We start from the raw sequence: 22,058 nt of genomic DNA, 5'->3' as shown, positions 1-22,058 counted from the left end.
GACATGTGAATGTTTGCCTTTCTTCCTTTTGAGATTTATCCCTGTGTTTTAAAATATGTATTTAAAAATATTTGAGTCAGTATTTTAAAATTTGGAATGGTTGATATCAGGAGGTATTCCAGCAAATGTTTAATTATTTCAATCAGAATGAACTTGAGTTTGCAGTTCCTCAAAATAAGGAATCAAAAAATAATTAAACTGGGGGTGCCTGGGTGGCTCAGTCATTTGAGTGTCTGACTCTTGACTTCTGCTCAGGTCATGATCCCAGGGTCATCGGATTGAGCCCCACATCAGGCTCGATGCTGACAGTGGAGCCTTTCGGGGCTCTCTCACTCTCCCTCTGCCCCTTTCCCTTGTTCATATTCTCGTTCTCTCTCAAATTAAATTAAAGTATATTAAAATTTTTTAAAAAAGAATTAAATTGGGTGCAGGACCTGACGTAGGACTGTCATTTCACTTTAGTAAAAGATTACAGATATACTTATTTCTTTCACTGATAGGAAGTTATTACTTAGTAAAATAATTTTATTTTAAACAGTGTGATGAAGCATAATATTTACCTAAATTTGTTGGCTCAACTGTAGACTTAACATGTATCAGGTGGTGCCAAGTGTTGAAATTTTGAGACATGATGTTATAGTCATTATCACTATTTCTGCTTATGATTCTTCTATGTAAGTCATTGTCATTTAAAATTATTATGCCTTTTCAAAGAAATTTGACTGTTCTACAAATGGGAAAGATCCTCAGGAATAGAAATAAATGCTCTGGAAAATAAAATTAGAGAATATTTCAAATTTGTATAGTTATGACTCCAGCATATCATAAACTTGGTTCCTTACATTGCAAGTCAGTAGCAATAGCTTACTAGGATGTTGCTTCAGGCTGTAGCACATGGCCTGTAAGTAGCTTGGTGAGGAAAATGTTTGCTAAAGGTGACAAAGTGTACCTACCCTGTTTCCCATATGTACTAGGTCATTGGTAACATAAGGTCTTAGCTTCAGGAAGTAGTTAAATTAAGGTCAGGGAGTAATTCCAGAGCATTTTAATAAATACAGTATATATCCCGTAGCTGATAATATTTTCTTTTCAGTTCCTGCATGCTAAGATGAAATTTATAAGCTTTTCTTTAGATAACATGCAGCACAGAATCCATGTGAGGTGTGTGCATATATATTTGTGAAAGACTGTGGTATTTGTTGCATGATATATGTATATATATCAGGCATGAGATTGACGGGGTTTTAATGACATTCTTATCGAACATGGAACACTCATTGCTGGTCCTATGAAAGATTATTTAATGGCATTTGCTAACAAGTAAATAATGCTGTATATATTCTTTTATTTTATACTGTGTGTGTTTTAAACTATTTATTATGGAAACTCCTAAATGTACAAGAGTAGAGAAACAGTATGAACTTCTATGTACGAATTACACAGCTTCAATAATTGTCCTTCATGGTTCATATTAGTTAATCTTGTTTCATCTTATTCTGCCTACCTCAAGACTCCTGCTTCCCTTTTCCTCCAATCCCTACCCGTACCTGTTTGCTCCCCAGGATGACATGTATAAGTTTATGTTACACACCTTACAATGTTTGATTGCTGTTTTGTAATACCTTGGATATTTATGGCAGTTTTTGTTTTTTCTTTTTCTTCACAGTTTATAAAAGTTTTTCTTATACAATCAGTAGTCTAAAATGTCAAATTATTTATACAGCCATTTTGTAATTGTAATTATATAAATCACCACATCACAGAGATGCAGTTTTCTTGAAAGAAGTAGAAGTCTTAAATTTTAAAATGGAAGATCATCAGTGTCTTTTAAAAAATGTCTTTAAAAAATTAAAAGCACACATTGTTTAATTTATTTAATACTTTATTTTTTTTTAAATTTTTATCATTTTTATTTATCATTGAGAGAGAGAGACAACATGAGCAGGGGAGGGGCAGAGAGGGAGGGAGACACAGAATCTGAAGCAGGCTTTAGGCTCTGAGCTGTCAGCACAGAGCCCGACGCAGGGCTCGAACCCACAAACTGTGAGATCATGACCTGAGCTGAAGTCGGATGCTTAACCGACTGAGCCACCCAGGCGCCCCTATTTAATACTTTAGAACACTGTACAATTGTATTACTATTAATGTTTTTATAAATATCTTTAACTCAGTTGATTTGCCATTTAGGAATGTTTTTTAAATGTATTTTTTGAAAAAATTTTAGTGAACATGTACTTCTGATACTAAGAAACTCTATAGTATGATGAGGAAAAGAGATAGTGGAATGTTCACATATAATTTATGGTTGAAATCATTAATTTTAAATGGAAGAAGGATAAAAGTGTTTATGGAAGGAAATTGCTGTATTTACTTTGGCTTATATTTCATACTGTATTTTTATTATTAACTATGGAATATCTGTTTTAGGACCATATTCTTATAACATGCTTTTCATTAATGAAAACATTTATTAAGAATGACTCTTAAGAAATTACATTAGCTTTTGTAGTTTTTCAGATAAAGGAGACTGATAGCTGTGATTTCCTAGATATTAGACACAAAATTAGAGCTGTAAGCCTAACATTTATTTTACTGTTTAAAGATTTTCTTCTAGTAATTATATTTTGCAGCCTAGAAGTTGTCCTTACCATTACAGTTTAAAAAGTGAAATGCATAGTTTGCCCACAGCACTGCCCATTGAGAATGATTAGGTACTGTAATGTTGACAAATGGCATAAATGTTGTATTATACAATGTATGAATTGCTATTAAGTGTTCAAAACACAAGGGAAAGTATAACTGTTGTTATTGGAATATGTTGATACTCAGCTTCTATTTGTTAATGTCTCAGTAACTGTATAAACCATAGAGAATTGTTAAATAGCTTTTTGATAAAAATCTCTTAGCATTATAATGCTTAATGAATTAATTAAGACTTTATGTGGTTATTTGTACTTTATTTTAGAAGGACATTTTCTAATAGCTGTTACTTCATTTGATTTCAAGTGGCTGCTCATACCAGTTGTCATTATAGATTGATTTAACTTACTCTAATACTTTTTTACCTTTGATATGCCAAGAACTTCAATTGGTTGTGTGGAAATGCAAGCCTTTGTGTAAAGGAGTAGGTAATTGCATCAGAACTTGGCACCCACATGAATCTTATGAAAACAGGCTGTTTGTTCCCTAGAGAAACTATTCTATAAGCTGACTTTGTTTTTATATTCTGTTCTGTGCTAGATTAAGTGATTTAGTTTAGTTTGGCCTAGGGCAAAACGTTTCAGGATATTTTAGAAAATCCTATATCTGATTAGCTCTCTGAAAATAATACTAGTTTTAAAGTTTTGGTTTTAAAAATTTATCAGTAGGCTGTGCAATGCCATTTCCATTTTCAAAAAGTGTCATTTGTAACTGGCACTGAAAACAGTCACAGTGTTCCAAGCAGTATATTGTTTTGCCCTCTAAGTTTTGAAAACATGAAATCCGTTTATTTTAAACACCAAATATTGATTTCCTCTTAATTTGATGTCCTTCTATGACTTTCAATGATGAATAATTTATCTTTTTAATAGTAATTTCTTGATCACTATATAACACAGGAACTATGTGAGATAAACATACAGTAGTCATAATATAGAAAAACTTATTTTTTTAAAAAAAATTATGTTTTATTTCTGAGAGAGAGAGAGAGAGAAAGAGAGAGAGAGACAGCATGAGCAGGGGAGGGGCAGAAGGGGAGGGTCAGAAAGAGAGGGAGATATGGAATCTGAAACAGGCTTCAGGCTCTGAGCTAGCTGTCAGCACAGCGCCTGACACGGGCTTGAACCCATGAACCGTGAGATCATGACCTGAGCCGAAGTCGGACGCTTAACTGACTGAGCCACCCAGGCGCCCTTAGAAAAACTTATTTTTATTACAAACTTTTAAATTTTAAAATCCTGAACACTGTGGCTTTTATACATAGTCCCTAACTGAACAAAGAAATGTCATTGTTTTAAGAAATATTTGAATAATTCTTCGGAAACTCATTTATTTTAAGCTTTTCCAAAAAATTCCTACCATATATTAGTTTAATTTTAAATTTTCACTCTACTTAAACCAAGCAAGCAACCGTAATAAAGTACAATTATAAAAGAGTAATTAGGGAACAATATTTTTTCAAAGTTTCAAGGGAGTCATAAAGATTATGTCCTTTTTTTTTTCATTTTCAAACTCTTCAGGTATAATATGATTTCCTTCAAAATTTCCTGTTCATTTCCAAAGTTATTAATATTTAACTACTAAGTTAAAAATTGTATATGCACATGGTTAAAACGTCTATTTATGCAGATATAAAATGAAATACAGGGGCGCCTGGGTGGCTTAGTCGGTTAAGCGTCCGACTTTCCGACTTTCGCTTAGGTCATGATCTCGCGGTTCGTGGGTTCGGGCCCCGCGTCGGGCTCTGTGCTGACTGCCAGCTCAGAGCCTGGAGCCTGTTTCAGTCTGTGACTCCCTCTCTCTCTGACCCTCCCCTGCTCGCGCTGTCTCTCTCTCTCTCTCTCCTAGAAATAAATTAAAAAAAAACATTAAAAAAAAATGAAATACAAATACTTTTTTCTAAGCCCCCTGGGTGGCTCAGTCGTTTAAGTGTCCGTCTTCAACTTAGGTCATGATCTCATGGTTCATGGGCTCAAGCCCCACCTTGGGCTCTGTGATGACAGGTTGGAGCCTGGAGCTTGCTTTGGATTCTGGGTCTCCCTCTTTCTCTCTGCTCCTCCCCTGTTCATGCTCTGTCTCCTTCTCTCTTTCAAAAATAAAATAAAAATATTAAAAAATTACTTCTTCATTCCTCAGTATCCTCACCTCAACTCTTAGATCCTTTATTTAGAGTAACCACTGGCAATAGTTTCTTGAATATTCTTTGCTTTGCATATTCAAGCATGTATGTATATGTAAGTATAATTTTACATTTCTTCCTGTTTTTACTGAATGTTTTATGTCTGCATTGTTTTGGCCAAAGACATATTCTGAGTAGGAAATTTATTTATCTTGTTCACCATTTTATATCTATCTCCTGGAACAGTGTCTGACATAATATATAAATCCTTAACAAATGCTTGTTGAAAGAATCTTCCACACATAATAAATGTAATGCATTTATAGTATAAACCATATAGATTTGCTTTATGGTTGTACCTTTTATATTACCAGTTTTCTGTTGATGAACATTTATGTTGTCTGTATTTCTGCTAGTCATTGATTCATCCATCCATCCTCCTTTCTATCAAATATACACTGAGTAGTTATTGTGTGCCAAATACCTTCTAAGAATACAGATGAAGGAGAAGATCCAGAGCAGTGCTTGCATGTAATTTACATAGACTTGTAAGTTGGCTGAGATCTATCAAAAACAATGAAATAAAACCTAAACAAATTATGAAATTTCATGAAGGCAGTTGCATAGGTACTATCCTACTTTAGGTGGGATGGCCAGGCGAAAAAAAGGAAGGAAGGAAGGAAGGAAGTCTGTCAAAATGATGAGTAAAATGGTTTTAAGATTTAGAGAAAAGACTTCTAGGCAGAGGAGCAAGCAAGTATAAAAGCTCTGAGGCAAAAAATAACCTTGGTGAGTTCAAGGAAAAAGAAATCCAGTATAACTAGAGCATATTTTCTCTGTTTCAGTGAGTATCTTTGTACATAAAAATACATTATACATATTATTCTAAATACTTTTAGTAGTAGAACTGAGGGATAAAATAGTATATGCATTTTAAGTTTTGATAGCTATGGATTGGGGCTTCTTTTATCCCTTATCCTTGCTCCTGAAACTTCTTGCTTTTCCTGGCTCTGAAGACCTTGGATTATCTAGAGCTTGATTGGGAGTGGGCTGTGACATGAGGCACAGTGAGTGAATGGAATTCTTTTTGGAAGAGAATGTGCCAGGAACTGTGAATGTTTGAGAGACTATGGTCTAATAAGAAAATCCAGTAGCGGAACATATGTATATATGGTATATATTGAGTTATGTGATAAAATATTTAGCTCTCAGAAATATAGTGCTCCTCTTTGACCTTTTAATGAAATCATTTCAATGCAGAAATTAGCAACATTTCTCAACTAGGAAATGTAAAATTTGGAGTTTTTTAGTTATGGTTTTATATGAATGAGGCATTAATACAAATGATTCCTGGTGTGACACTATTGAATTCAGTTTACAAAAATTTGTGATTAAATTAAAGATGTATTATGAAAAAAGTGCCATTAATTAAAATCAGTCAAAAATCTTTCCTATAATATAGCTTTTGTGAGGAAGATAGGAAGGGCATCTCCTATTTAACAAACGACCCTGGGAATGGGTTGGGTTTTTTTTTTTTTAATGTTTTATTTATTTTTGACAGAGATAGAGCACAAGCTGGGGAGGGGCAGAGAGCAAGAGGGAGACACAGAATCCGAAGCAGGCTTCAGGCTCTGAGCTGTCAGCACAGAGCCTGTCCTGGGACTTGAACTCACGAACTGTGAGATCGTGACCTGATCTGAAGTTGGATACTAACTGACTGAGCACCCAGGTGCCCTGAGGGTATCTCCTATATAAAATAAATTTTTAAAAATCCTGCGTATTGGTACATTGGTGAAACCCGTTTTTTAATGAAATCCCTTTCTATCAAAAAGGCATTGTTTTAATTTTAAAAGAGAGCTGTCAGAATCACTTATAAATTTTAGGCAAATTGGAAATTTTAGACTGGTCAAAGTGCAATTTTTGTTTCATGAGGTGTTTTACTGCTGAGTAAACAAGGAAAGTCAAGTCACATTTCAAATGACCGAGATGTTTATTTAAATTTTTTCATTCTTTGTTTTTTGATAGGGTAAAGGTAGGAAATTTCAGCAGAAAAATGTAGATTCCCATGTACCTAGAGAGAAAGGGGGTATGCGGTTCCCTTAAGTATTATTTATTTTTTATTTTTTCTACATAATAAAACTGCTTCCTTTGAGAATAAAAATAGCTTGAAGGAATAAGGTTAGGAATCTGTGATGGAGAAGACCTTTATTTAACAGATGCTAATGTAGTATGGTTCTGTCTATTATATTAAAGATTTTTTTTGGTCTTTTTTTAACCTGGGTAATTTTTTCCAGCACAATTCATAAACAAATTTTAGTTGGGAATTGTTTTTATTTTGCTACTTGAACCTGGTAAACATTACTAATGATAAAGCAATTAACTTATATTTTGTGATATAATAAGTTAGCATTTCAATTAAGAACGCTAGTTTATCTGATGTCTATATAAAACTAGTTTTAACATGAATATATAATTTTTGACTAAAACAAGTTCTTGATGTCACATCTTTAAGGTGAGTATAATGAAAGGATCTGGTATTTTATTAGTCTTAACCTTTATCCTAAAATCAGTAGAAATATAAAATATGTTGCATCTTTACAGAAATCTGTTCCTTTTACAATATGTAGATATAGAAGTTGTAATTATTTGAATCATTAGAACATGTAATTTTTGCTTGACAATATGCAAATGTGCCATTAAATCTGTTTTTTAAGATTTTTCCAGTTTAATGTCTGAATCCAAATTCATAAAGAGTTGGAAAAATGAGATGTCTGAGCTATAGGATTCACAGGGATTTCATATGAAGCCTATTTAATCAGGATAACACTGTTATTAATATTCATAATGTCAGCTGGAACACAAATGACAGACTATGGGGCCTAAAAATTTTACTTGGTGAATTTATTAAAAGTAGCTTAAAAAATTAATGGAATTTAAGTAAAGTTGGTGAATATGAAAATCTTGTGTTAGCAGAGAAAAAAATCTCTATTAGAACTTTCTTTAAGACCATTTTGCATTGATGTCTTTTGACAGATTTCATTGGTACTTAAAGAAGAAAGATGCATGAATGGTCATTTAAGAGGATTTAAACACATTGGCACATTAATTTTTACATGAATAATAAGTACTTTCCAAAAGCAATTAACTTACAGTGTACAAGATATGAATTGAAAAATAAGACTGTGACATCAAGGGCAAAGCAAATGTGCTGTACATTTTAAACTTAGTGGCAAGACTTTTTAATATTTTGGTTTATTCTATTTTTATAGTTAAGATAGGATATGACTTAGAATATGATTATTTTAATATGTTTGAAAGCATATCAGAAGAGCAATAATGTTTCATCCCTCCACAAAAATATTGGTAGTGTTAAACATTACCTGCTGCGAGTATTGTTTGCACTTGTTGGAGAATTAAACATTTGTTATGCTATTGGTAGTATCTGAGAATATATTCGATTTTATAGTCGAAGGAATAATTCTCATTAGGCTTAGTGATTCAAATGCATACGTGTTAACACAGATTTATTGGTTATAGCATAACCTAAATGTATAATAAATAAGCTTCTTAAATATTGTGTGAGAGTGTAGTTAAGAACCATCTAAGCAGTATACAAGTAAGTTTGTTCGGAATTTTGGCCTAAGGAAGTAAAAAGTTGGGAATGGTGTTAAGTAAAATCGGAATGCATTTATTTTGTTTATCACTTGTTATACTTTATATTTTCAAGTGTGTTTATAATGACATTACACAGGTGCTTTAGCTTTTATTTTTATTATTGAAGTTCATTAAAACCAGTTAACTTTAGACCACTATGTACAGTTATAATAACACAGTATTTTGTTTTATATTTTTCAGAGATTATTTTTCATGCAAATTCTAGTACAAAAGCATTGTTTAGCTAGTGTCTGTAACAGTCTACTTAGGGTTTACTGATAAGAGAATATAAGCATTGACTGGGCAGTCCAGACAGGTACTAGAAGTTTCACTTCTAGTCTGTCAGTGTTATATGTGAATGATTTTGTTTCATTAGACATAGAGAAATTGCCTAGTATGTTTTGGGACTCAGAGCTTGATTAGAAAAAGCATTAATAACCATTTTACCAGAATAGAAATGATCACTGTGATCTACAAGTTAATTTTTTTATATAAGGAATGAAATCAAATTGATTTATTTGTTATTATTATTTCTCTAGTAGTTTTTTAAAAGTTAGGTTTTGGGGAGGTGGATTTTTTTTTTGTTTTTGGCTCTGAGATATTCACTTACATGCCCAGGAGAGGGCAGCATTTTACTATATCAGGCTCATAAAAGAATTAGCCCTGCTTAGACTGTCAATGTTTCTTGTAATTACTCCCAGTATATTTGTTGCTTGCTTATGAATTAACTTGCATTTATGGAACTAAATCATTTCAATCATTTAATTACACCTGAGGAGCTGAACTATAATTGCTTGCTTCCAACTAGGATCTGATATGGCTTGAGCAGTATTAATTTGGTGTTTACTTTTCTGAGTGCTAAAAGCATTAAAATGATTGTGCAATGGGATTACATTTTACTAATTGCTGGCATTCATTAGCTGGGTAAATGATGAGGAAGAGTGACTGTATATTGCAGAGGGATAAAATTATGGTTTTAAATAGTATATTACTAAGCACATTAAGGCCTGTAAGACATGTTTTAAAATACTCCAGAGGTTATTAAAGACTGTATTTTCTACATGTCTTGCTATATGAATCTCTTATTAAAAGACTGCAATTATTATTAACCTTTTTGGGCAATATGTAGGGAAATGGCTTCATTGACTAGGACATATTTCTTTGATATTAATAACTTCCTATATTTTCAGCTAATCCAAAAGTAAATGAGGAACTTAGAAAAAGATTGCCAACTCCAGATCAACATATTTAGAGAAAATTGGAAAAGGAGAAGCATACGACAGCTTTATTTGAGGACTTTTTAAAGAACGCAGAATTCTAGCTGAGGTAAATTTAATTTTATTCTCCTTAAAAGCATTCCAAAAAACAAAAACAAAAAATCATGCTTAGCTTTTGTCATGTTTACTATAAAAACCAATGCAAGACAGAAATATCAATGGCACAAGTTAATGATAGTCTCTGTTTTATAAAAAATTGAATAGTGTTCTTGAGTTACTTTTACAAGTATAAACTGTTTTATATGAAAATGTACATTTTAAATTCAAATCAATACATTTGAAATTTTTGGTATAAAGTTTATGACAAATAGAGTAAACATTTTATTTTTCTTAAATTGCTGGAGTTAGAAAAGACTTAAGTAAATTAAATGGTTTTCTAACCAAAGGAGCAAGAATGTCTAGAAGCTTAACCTGAACTGTATTTACTAAAATGTAAGTGTGAAAGAAAGAACCTTTTTCTGAGAAAAAAGATTTAATTTCACCTGTTGAAATATACAGTTAATAGTCCCATTATAAAGGTTTTAGAAAACCATTTATCCTATAAATTCTCTGTTAAACAAAGGTAAGGTTTAGGTGTGTTCTGATATATTGTTTTAAGTTTATTTATCTAGAGTTGGCTTTATTTTAGCTTCAAATCTTGGAGCAAAAACCAGAGACATTGCCAGAACAAACAAGAACAGAAGTACACATGGAGGACTGGTCAAAAGGTAAGGACTTTTAAGGTATTAATACCAAACCCCAGGTGTTGTGCTAGTTCAAGGCACTGAATGGAGTGTGTTTGTTCTAACCAGTATATTAGACAGAGGCAAACAAGCACACATGCACACGCACACATACAAAGAAGGAGGCACACACAATGAGACCCACATGCTGCAAAAGAGACACAAAGAAAGATGCACAGAAAAAGAGAAACACACGGAAGAAGAGATACTGAAAGAGAGGGAAACAGCAGGGAGAAAGGAAGAAAGACACATACACACAAAGTGATCGAGAGAGGAGATTGAGGGAATGACTGGGAGAGATGCATACTGAGAGCCACACTCAGAGAAAGAAACACAAAGAGAGACACAGACACAAGGAGGCAGATACTGAACTCAGAGAGGGAGGCACAGATACACATGTGGAAGCACATTCACAGAGAAAGACAGGCATGTGTGGATACACAGAAAGAGACATACACATCTAGATGCACAGAGCAAGGTACCAGAGAACAGCAGTGAGAAAGAGACAGGAACATACAGTGAGAGAGACAGGGTGAAAAGAGACACACTGGAAGAGATAAAAGCATAGACATATACAGACACACACACACAGAAAAAGAGACACACAGTGAAAGATGGAAAATATATACATAGAGCAAGAGAGAGACATGTATGTGGAGAGAGAGAGAGACACATGCACATAGAGAAACAGACCAAGACCCATATAGACATAGGAGACAGATCCACACCAAAAGATGTACTCAGAAAGAAACACCCGCAGAAAGATGGGGTCAGAGAGTGCCAGAGGTAAAGTGACAGAGACATGCAGAGATGTGCAGATGGATTCAGAGAAAGACATTCCCAGGGAGAGACAGAGAGAGACATGAAAACAGAATCTGAGACAAGGAGAGAGACAGGAAAAGATGCACAGGCAAAAGGAGAGAACAGTCAGAGACGGAAAAACAGTTTAATAAAAGGCACAGAGACTGAGAGGTGGCCCCCACAACGGACAGACGATAGGCAGGCAGGCAGACACGAGGTAGGTAGGTGAGGAGGTAGGCAGGCAGGGAGCATCTGTCTATGGAGCAAGATACAGAGAGCCATGAAGAGTAAAGTTTTAAAAATACTAGGTTTTAATGTTTATGTTAAATATTAATGTTAAATATTAACATTTTAACAGTAAAATGTTGCAAATCTGGAATCCCTGAGACACAAATCATTCTGAATATAGTGTTTCATATTGTTGAAGACTTAAGTCTTTATGTGTATCGTTTTTATTTCCTCTAAATTGTATAGGTAAAGAAACGAGATTATTACCAAAACATGGCACACGTCTCTCCCTTTTTTGATTCCCTTTACCTCAACAGTCTTCTTCTACCATATTATCAACCACACTCTCACTTTTTTCAAAAGGATAAAGGCCATTTTGGGGAAATGTTTATCATCATTTTATTAAGTTAATAGCTACACATTCTTTTGAATTATAGGGAAATGCTCTGCTTTCTAGGCATGCTATTTTCTGATTTCTGCATTTGCTTTTGATTTCCTTACTGTTACAAATTTTCTTGCAGCTTCTCCCACCATTAACAACAATTCTCTTCTAATTTGTGATTCTAGACTGCTTATTATGAGTTTAGAATCCAGGTGACTGATTACATTGTCTGTAAAGTATTAGCAGGTAATATCTGAGTAACAAAGTTAGAGGTTTTTATTTCAAAGTTCATAGTTTTAGTGAATGGGTTTTGTGATGCTTAATTTTGGTCCATTCTCTTTATATTCCAAGTTTGTGATACGATTGTACTGGTGTGAAGCTGGGAGCTAATTTGTTGTAGCTTTTTTTTATTCATTTATGCAAATAAACAAGAAACATTCTTCTTTTCAAGAGCTCAAAGCAGTTTTACTCAATTTATGTGCAATAATAATAAAAAAGGAAGTAAATAATGATGCCCCTGTTACTTGTGTTCCCTATTCAGAGGTCACATTGCTGTGGAAGTCATGTTGTTCAAATTATAGACAAAAGGATCTCTAAGGAGCCAGAGGAATTATTTTTAATATATCTAAAGATCTGGAGACTGTGGAGGAAATACTTGTCATAAGTATAAAATAACCAGGAAAGAAGTTAAGGAAGGGAGCTGCTGAAGCTCTAGGACACTTAAAGAAAGGAAGGTTTTAGAGCTAAAGACATAGATGCGTAAGTAGTTTGCAGAAGGCACAGACTACAATAGACGTGACTGAAACATCATTAAGAAAATTTGCATTTTTACAGACTTTTTTTTCCACATCAGAAATAGGAATAAGACATTCCTTTATATAAAGGGCCTGTTAATGAAACATTATTAAAGAAAATTCAATAGGTAAAAGTAATATCTTTTGACTTTTATGGTAAGTGATATGTTTAAACAGTAAAATCTCACATGGTCATTGCCTTAATATCAAGGTTCACAGGATTTATCATAAAGCACAGAATGCTTCAATGTCTTTATATGTCTTATACTAGTATTCATAGTCTGCTTGGGCAATTAGTTATTTTATATATTATTTTACTTATTTTTTTAAGAAATCAAGCTAAATAAATAATTGTGTTATACACATGCCTTTGTGTCACCTTACACATTTTATTATAAGGAGTGCTGAAGTGGCTATTCTTTTCCTAGATTTATCGTAGAAACATTGCTGAAATATTTGAAGTCAGAGTGGATGAGGTATATAATGTTAACACATATAACAACTTTTTTGGGTTTCTTTTTACTTTTTTTAAATGTTTTTATTTATTTCTGAGAGAGAGAGAGAGACACACACACACACAGACAGATAGTGTGAGCAGGGGAGGGTCAGAGAGGGAGGGAGACACAGAATCTGAAGCAGGCTCCAGGCTCTGACCTAGCTGTCAGCACAGAGCCTGACTTGGGGCTTGAACCGACGAACCGTGAGATCATGACCTAAGCCGAAGTCGAACGCTCAACCGACTGAGCCACCTAGGCACCCCTTACTTTTTTTGTTTTTTTCGTTATTGACAGTTCAGAAAATGTAAAGCTATGGTTGGTAGGTAGGATGAGTGAAGGTATCTACAAAATGTGTTCGGGTTTCTTTAAGTAGTTACAAAACAAATCTAAATGAATGAAATTTTAAGTGTGAGTGAATAAAAGTTATTACCAAGTTAAATTAAAAGTTGTTACCAAGTGAGCATTGGTAACATCTTCTGGCTTCTTAAGAAGTAAATGATGTCTTGCCCTTTTGTGAAAATTTTCTGTTTTTTTAGGGCTTTTCTTTTTTCTGCCTTTTCAGAAAAAAAATGAAGTGTTATAATCAAAGGATGTATGTAAGGTCAGCCCTCCAGAATGAGTTGCTGTGCGGTTGGTAGTTTAGCCACTTTTAGCATTTACTTATTATTTACTTATCTATGTAAGAAAAAAGACATGAGGGCTAGAAGTCTCTGGTAAGTAATTTTGGAATAGTATTATACATTTCTGTATATTTCTTATTACATTTGGTGGTTTTTATTAAATTAGCTGACCTGTGGTTTGGTTGTTTATTTATAGTGCATAATAGTCCATTGAAAATAGTTTACATATTTACGAACAAACATATCTGCAATAAGCATACAATAATATAAGTAAAAATGATGCCTGGAGGCCATTTAAATTTAGAATACTGTGAAACTTATTTAAATTTAGAACCTTTAGGGGTCAGTGTTCCCTAAGAAAGGTTAAAAAAGGTTACTGTGCCTACCCAAATTAAATGTTAAGTCTATCTATATTTTAAATATTTCTTACCAATTGAAGGTTAAAAATGGTAAGAATCATGCAGTTTGAAGAAGCTTCTGACTAAAACCATTCAATTTTATGAGTTTCTTCAATATGATTTTTAGGTTTACTATTTTAGGGAATTATATTTCATATGTATTTTATACAGAATAGTTATATTCACTTACATATCATCTCAGTTTAAATGAGTCATGTGTTTTTAAACTATTTTCAGCTTACAGAGTGAACATGACTCAAAATCATAGTATTCATTTGAAACTTGAGATGAAAAACCACTGATAGAACTGCTTTGTGTCCCTTGATATTGTAGTTTACTAGAAATTAGTAAATATTTAAAAAATTTTTATTTTTCTGAATTTAAGTATAAAGCTACTGTCCTCTTTATTTTAGAAGTAGACTAGCAATTATCTTTTATAACCATGATTCTGATGGGTTTTCTACTAAGCAAAACTAAATAACTAAAACCTAGCAAAAGATAACTTGTTCGTGGTTTGTTAGTTTCTAGTTGAGTCAGAATACTGTGTATTTTCACTTGGCATTTGGGATCTCTGTGCCACCATTAGTCTCTTTTATTATTGCTTCATCTGTCTTTTGTCATTTCACAAAGCATGTATTCTTTTTACCTTTTGTCTATCTGTTGTTCTGTAATTAAATACATCTAAAATTGTTGTATGATTTGCAAGCATTTTATAAGGGGAGACATCAATGGAAACACTAGGAAAACATCTAGCATGCTTTTAAATGTCTGATCATCTGATCATTATGACTAAAATATGATTACAGAATCTCATATCATTTTCATAAACTGTTTTTAAAGTAGCAAGGAAGGAAATGTTACGTTGCATAGAATGGACATCCATTTCTACCAGCAAGATAGCTGGTAGTAAAAAAAAAAAAAAAAAGATTCCCTAGTCATTATTACTATTAGACACTGCTTGAAATTCAGTGTTTTGAAATCTAGTTAATTAATCATTCTCTGTTAAATTACAGGGCCTGAACTGTAACTAATAATATTAATGGTATATTTTCCCTAAAAAGTATTGCAGTTTGGTTTTGTTTGCTACATAGTGGAAGGTTAATTTTACTGCAAAACCAACGCATTTAATAATGTCAGTAAAATGTAAAGTACAAAGAACACAGGTTGTGGGGCTAGTAGATAGACATGGGTTTCAAGTTTTTAATCTTCCACTTACTACTTACCTGGGCTTGGTCACACATTTTATAATTTTAAGCCTGAGTTTTCATATGTATGGAATAGGGAGATAATTCCCTTAGGACTGTTTTGGAGATTAAGGATTGTATATGTAAAAGCCCTACTAAAACACCTGAAAAAGGAAATGAGTTCATGTAATATGTATTTCCCATACCAGAGCAATTATTTTCATTATTGTGGCTTTTACAGATGCTTTAAAAAGAAAAGAAAAAAAGTAGTTAACGCATTTTACAGGGCCTAAATAAATGATGGTAGTGGTGTCATTGTTACTCTACCCAGCTGTGAAAGGTAGGTCTATAATAAAAAGGTTTTAAAACTATAAAGAAACATAAAGAGCAGTATTTGAAATGGTTATTACTAGTTTTATAAAAATACTCTGTTCAAATATACTGTTTACAATACCATTAGAAAGTTGATTTTTTTCTGATTAATACAGTTTGTATTTAGTATGCTTATATTTGTTAGAATACAATATAAAATCAATAATACTCATTTAGGGTAAAATCTAATTTTATCTGTGCTGAAATCCCAGTTGCAATAAAATTCAGACTAGTGGCACCACACAATGAATCCTTCTTTTCCTTTTGGCAGATGTGAATTTAAAAATCCATTTTTGTTTTTTGATATGCCATAAAGGGATCCTAGGTCTGATTAACTTTACCATTTATCTCTGTAGAACCTAATTTAACTTAGTAGAGTGCGGTAGCTTCTCACACAGGAACGTCTAGAATATTTGAGAGTGGTTTTAGGCCTACTGGCAGCTGGTCAACAAGGAATGACTCTTTATAGAGGAAATGCTAAGGTTCCTCTTAAAATAATGATTGAGGTTCGTAAAGCATTCAGTTTTATGAATACAGTTCATAAAAACATAAATTTCTCTAATATTAAATAACTATTAAATGTAATTATTTGTGTCTTTATTTTTAAGTTTGATATGAATGATTCTGTTAACTATTGTTGGCCTCAGTTGAAAAATGGGATGCAAAAAAAAATGTTTACAGGAATAAGTTTTCTAACTGGTTATAAAGCTTATGAACTGTACTTTGAGATTCATTGGTTCTGATATGAATAATTTGCATTTGTGAATTTATCCCCAAAATTGTATTTTTTTACTTTATTTTTTGGCAGTATTTAGACTTTATTTTGTAAGAAATTTTACGTTGATAACAAAACTGAGAGGAAAGTGCAGAGTTTTCATTATACCTCCCTACCTCTTGACCCTCTCCCCTCAAACACACAACCTTTCCCACTGTCAGCATCCCTCACTATAGTGGAACATTTGCTACAATTGTCGAACCTACCCATAAGCTGTGAATAAGGGGAAAAGTTTGTGAGATAATAGGAGTCCCGCCTTACTTCTTTTTTTTGTTTTGTTTTTATTCAAGTGTTTTAAACCAGTTCAGGCTATATTCTTCATGTGGAATTCTCACTACACCTTTGGTCCTTCATTTTTTAAAAATGATAATTACTATGAAGAATAAGCATGACAAATGGTAAATTTCTTTTTTTCAATACATTTACTTCTCCCCCATTTCTGTACTATTGGTATGATCCTCTCTTTGAACAACTTGTGACTTGTTTCTTTGGCTTAAGGAAATTCACCTCTTTTTTTAATGCAAGCTTTATCGTATTTATTTGTGGCCATGAAAATATGAATATGATTTTTTGAAATAGAAAAAATACCTGAATATTTCAAAAGTTTTTTGCTTTGTTTTGAATTCTCTATTCTTAAGATTCTGAGATCTTTGATAAAATTCCTCATTGACTTCTGGCTATGGCCCTTTCATGCTAGAGCACTTTCTGGAACACATGTTTACTACACAAATCTCAATACGATATCATTGAATCTGTAAGTTTTTTAGAAACCAGGATTTCAGGGGTGCCTGGGTGGCTCAGTGGGTTAAACTTCTGACTTCGGCTCATGTCATGATTTCACAGTTTATGGGTTCGAGCCCTGCATTGGGCTCTATACTGACAGCTCAGAGCCTGGAGCCTGCTTTGGATTCTGTGTCTCCCTCCCTCCCTGCTCCTCCCCTGCTCGCGCTGTCTGTCTCTGTCTCAAAAATGAATAAATGTTAAAAGAAAAAAAAAAGAGATTAGGATTTCAGCTTATCATATTTAAGGTAACCGTTGTGGTCTCTGTAGTGGCTAATTTGTCACCTTTCATATGATTCCTAACAGTCCTGAGTGTGCATTGGCATTTTGTTGATTTTGGAGATCTGAAATCAATATTCATTGGTACATAGACTAAATTATGGCCATTTACACAGTGGTCAAGGTTGACTAGCTTTGTAGAGTAGCACTAATGTGACTACATTTACTCACTACTTTTGATTATTAATAAATCTGGTAATTGAATAAAACATTGAGGGGGGTTCACTGTATACTCCAATTGTGTGTGTGTGTGTGTGTTACTCCAAACAGCTAACATGTAGAACATAATTGTCTTTAGGGGAGTACTTTCATATGCAATTTTTCTTTGTGTTTTTGCCTTTCGTGTTTTTGTTTTTTCTCGGAGAATATGAAGGAGCAAAGAGAACAAGTCAGACAACGAAATCTTGAAATTTTATAGTCCAAATGACTGAATTAAAAATATTGACTGAATTTAAAATACTGTAATCTGTAGCTTTTGGGTAAATTCAGTAATTCTTTGCCAAATAGTAAAATTGTGCTGATAAGATGTAAATTAAAAGTAATTATTTTTTAAAAATCCTATTTGACTTTTAATTTTTAACTTTTAATTTGACTAGAATCTAGTCTACACATATAGAAGCTTTTTAGTACTTCAAAATCAGGATGCTACTAGTGGGTAGAGTTAAAAGTGATCTGTTCATGTTGATAAAATTATACTTTTTGAATGGATACTGAAAATATTGCTAATTAAAGTTTTTTAATTAAAATTAAATTTTCCTTTTTAAAATAGTTTCGAGACAAACCATGAGAGACTCTTGAATACTGAGAACAAACTGAGGGCTGATGGGAGGGTACAGGGAATGGGCATGTAGGAGGGCACTTGTTGGGATGAGCGCTGGGTGTTATATGGAATGCAACTTGACAATAAACTATGAAAGAAAAATGAAATAAAATTTAAAATTTTTTTTAAAAATGATAAATGCAAATGAAGAAAAAAATAAATAGTTTCACTGGCTGTACCTAAGGTAATTTGATGTATGCGAAAACATAGTAATGCTTATTGGTTTTGAGCATTTAGTATAGAAATATAATCAAAACTAAGCACATGCACATTGTTAGAGATTGAAACTGAGGCTGCTGGCTAGCCACTGAACTCAAAAGTGTAGGTGGGGTGCTATCTCTGTAAGGGACAAGTCTAACACCACAAGGGTCTCTGGACCAGTGAGTGGAATTTGAGAGTAATTCTTGCTACAGGTATATAAATAACAAAAATTAAAAAAAAGAAAGAAAAATATTAAGCACAGTATACTCTTCTTTCTTTCTTTAATATTTAAAAAAAATTTCCCCTCTTTCAAACTTTTCCAATTAGTGTTGATCAGATCAGGAAAGATAGAGTTTATTAATTAGTTTCCTTGAAGCAACAACATGTATTAGGGGAAGTATGATAGGAAAGACAGATAAATACATAATCTTTAAGGATTCAGGCATTTAGAATATGGGCTATAGAGTATTCTGGATTCTTTTCACAGATTAATTGTACAGAATTTACAATTGGAAAGAATTCCTATTTACACACTTGCTTTTAGGAGTTTATAGTTTAAAAAAGTAATGATTTCAGTTTGGCAGATCTGATTGTTTCCTTTTAGAAATCTTCAGTGCCTATATATTATAGTCGACTAGTATAGAGTTTAGGGCCAGGACAAGACTGCATTAGTCCAGGTAAGAAGACCAAAGAGAAAACAAAAATTTTACTTAGAAAGACAATACTTCATCTCTTGAGAATGCAGTAGAGACTTCCTCTGCATTTTTAACAGGCTGTTTGCTCTCTAAGATGTTCTGTATTGGTCTTTTATTACCTTTTTTTTTTTTTTTAAGTCTCTTCCCCTCCCCAAAGTCCTTTGAAATGAACACATTATAAAAAAAAACAAATTTACTTTTCTCAGGCCTTTTTTTTGTGTGTTTGTATGTCAGGTATTTAATGCTTTTTTAAAAAGTTACAAATGTTAACTCTAATATGGGACTGATGATACTACAGTATAACTAACAAGGCACTAGTATAGTAGTCATGGTTGATTAATCAAATGGGGAGTCCCTACCTTTTCCTTTTATGCTTTTGGGGTTTTTTTCCTGGAGAAACAAATGACAAATTTGAATAAAACATAGATCATTTGCATAGAAAGTTATGTAATGATGCCATATAGAGTATAATGATTTCCTAAAACCTTGTATTTAAAGTAACCTGAATTACAATGAGAGATAAACAGAATATTTACCCATCCCTTATGAGCTGCTGCTGATATGTAAATTTATTCTTCTACTTTGCACAAATATACTTTTGAGCTACTGCTTAAACACTTTGAGGTCCTTAGTCAAACAGTTTTAATGATGCCTCCAATATTATGAAAGTGTGACATTTGATGAATGTCTCATATAGTTTTGATATCTGGGCACATGTCAACAAAAAAAATTGAACATTGGTTTGTCATGCAACACCTAGATAATTTATAATTTTACTGTTTATATCCATCTTGACATTTTTTATCTGCCAAAGGCAGGTTTCATTTGGAATCTTAATCTGAGATTTATTTGGTGGATCTGGAAATCATAGCTAGGGTTCCCACAGGAAATGGTCCATCTACCAACAGATTAAATGGCAGTCCTGCAGTTGTTAGGGGAGCTCTGCATTTAACACACATGCATACTCATTCAGTCAGCACTGTGGAGAAAAATTAAAGTAGTAACCCAGGTTTAGGAACAATGTAGCTAAAAAGTCCCATATTTGCTGAATGACAAAGGGTTATATAGCAGCATTTCATTTTATTATTCGTGCTTGAATTTCTTGTTTGCTCTGTTGAGTCTGCTGACGAATACTAATAAATGCCTGCAACAATCCAGACGAGAGATGCCTGGCAACAAAGCTATGCGGTGGACCTCCCTGATCTTCTCTAGTTCACAACCTGACCTTTTGAAAAATTGGCTGGGCTAAGCTGCAGAATTTGGGTGTAATGGTTATTGTTAACTCCAGCTTTAGGATTTATTAATTTGTGTGATCAAGACTTACCTATACTTCAAAGTTTCAAAAGACCAAACACAATCATCCATCTATTAGAACTAACATTGTGTTTCAGTGATTTCCACTTAGTGTCTGACTGGTGATTCTTCTACTTTGTTTTTCAAATCTAAAATGCTCCTAAATAAAATAAAAGGTACATATAAAGAAAATCTGGTTTTTATTCTTTATATTTCTTAATGGAAAAGTTAGCGTCCATAAGTGATTGATAAAATTACTGAATTCATAGACAGTCGGTATGTGCTCATAAAACAAACGAAATAGATAATTATGAAACCTGTTTTATTTGCGATTTTGGAAATATAAGACCTACTTAGTTCATTCACATTTTAATTACTTTATATAAATTATTTTTATACCACAAATTGAGAAAGGTTAGAAATGCATAGTAGGTAGCCAAAATAATTTATATCACTGAAGGAAAAAAGGAATAAAGATCACTCTTATGTTAGTTAATAAAATTTTGGGATAGTTTTCACAATTATTTCAACCTAGATAATATTTGTAATGGTTTAAATAGGATGATACAAGTTTTACAGAGCTTTAATTTATGTGGTATGTCCATAAGTTAATTAGGTAGCCTAAGCTTTAGGAGATTACACTATTATACTGTGTTCATGGTTTTCATACAGTGAAGGATGTTAAAATTTAGAATCTGAAACATTATGATAGAACTTAGTTCTTAAACAGAAATCTGATCTCTTCCCCAGGAGAATGAATATTGATGTGCTCATGACTATTAAGCCTTGATGAAACAAACACTTTTTAAAATTTGGTGTACTATCACCACTTTAAATAGTTTTTTCATAATAAAACAAAACAAAACAAAATTCCAGTAAAATAATTTTCATGGCTAGCCACTGGGTAATTTGAAATATGATACACTAAGTCATTAGATTGTCTTAATCAAAGATGAAATAATCTCACCACTTCTTTTTGGTACCATTTATCTAAATATACAGCCATGTATAGGAATGTAAAAGATGTAGTTTCTTTTGAATGTTGAACCTTCATGTGCAAATAAATAAATTATGTGATATTGACAGGTTTCATGATTCTACAACTTTATAAACTTTTATAAAATCTTATTTCAGTATCTTATAGCTATGTCCTGCCTCTGCCCTTGATGTCTTTGACTTCTCCTCATTATATATAATACACCTTATTAGAACTACATAAGGCTTTGTATCTGTGCTTTTCAACATGGTAGCCACTGGCTGTGTGTGCCTTTGAGCACTTGAAATGTGGGCAATGTATATGCAGACCAATGAATGAAAGTTATGGTTCTTTTTTCATCTTATGCTGTTCAAGCCAAATATATTAAAATCTCCCTGAGAGAGTATACAGTATTCAAGTGACAAGTTTGTATTTTTTTTTTTTTTTAGCCAGAGATCCAAAAGTTACTTAATTTATTGTGATTACTAAAT

General features: G+C 32.8%; 1 protein-coding gene and 1 non-coding gene across 2 annotated transcripts in view; both read left to right on the top strand.

Moving 5' to 3' along the window:
* The window catches only part of MIPOL1 (mirror-image polydactyly 1), a gene marked incomplete at its 3' end in the record, with an annotated part of 200,975 nt that overhangs the window by 43,684 nt on the left and 135,233 nt on the right, over positions 1-22,058 (top strand). Inside the window, exons 2-3 of the mRNA XM_039255719.1 lie at positions 9,664-9,797; positions 10,375-10,457. Of these exons, the coding sequence (XP_039111650.1) occupies positions 10,439-10,457 (19 nt within the window). The remainder of the gene's footprint in view (positions 1-9,663; positions 9,798-10,374; positions 10,458-22,058) is intronic.
* On the top strand, positions 18,666-18,817 carry LOC120247714. The gene has a single exon (XR_005532394.1). It is a non-coding gene; the product is annotated as a small nucleolar RNA SNORA62/SNORA6 family (small nucleolar RNA).

Source organism: Hyaena hyaena, unplaced genomic scaffold (assembly GCF_003009895.1).
Source record: "Hyaena hyaena isolate Hyena2069 unplaced genomic scaffold, ASM300989v1 scaffold_542, whole genome shotgun sequence".
NCBI lineage: Eukaryota > Metazoa > Chordata > Mammalia > Carnivora > Hyaenidae > Hyaena > Hyaena hyaena.
The sequence above is the reverse complement of the archived record's forward strand: the minus strand, read 5'-3'. Positions and strand labels throughout refer to the sequence as shown.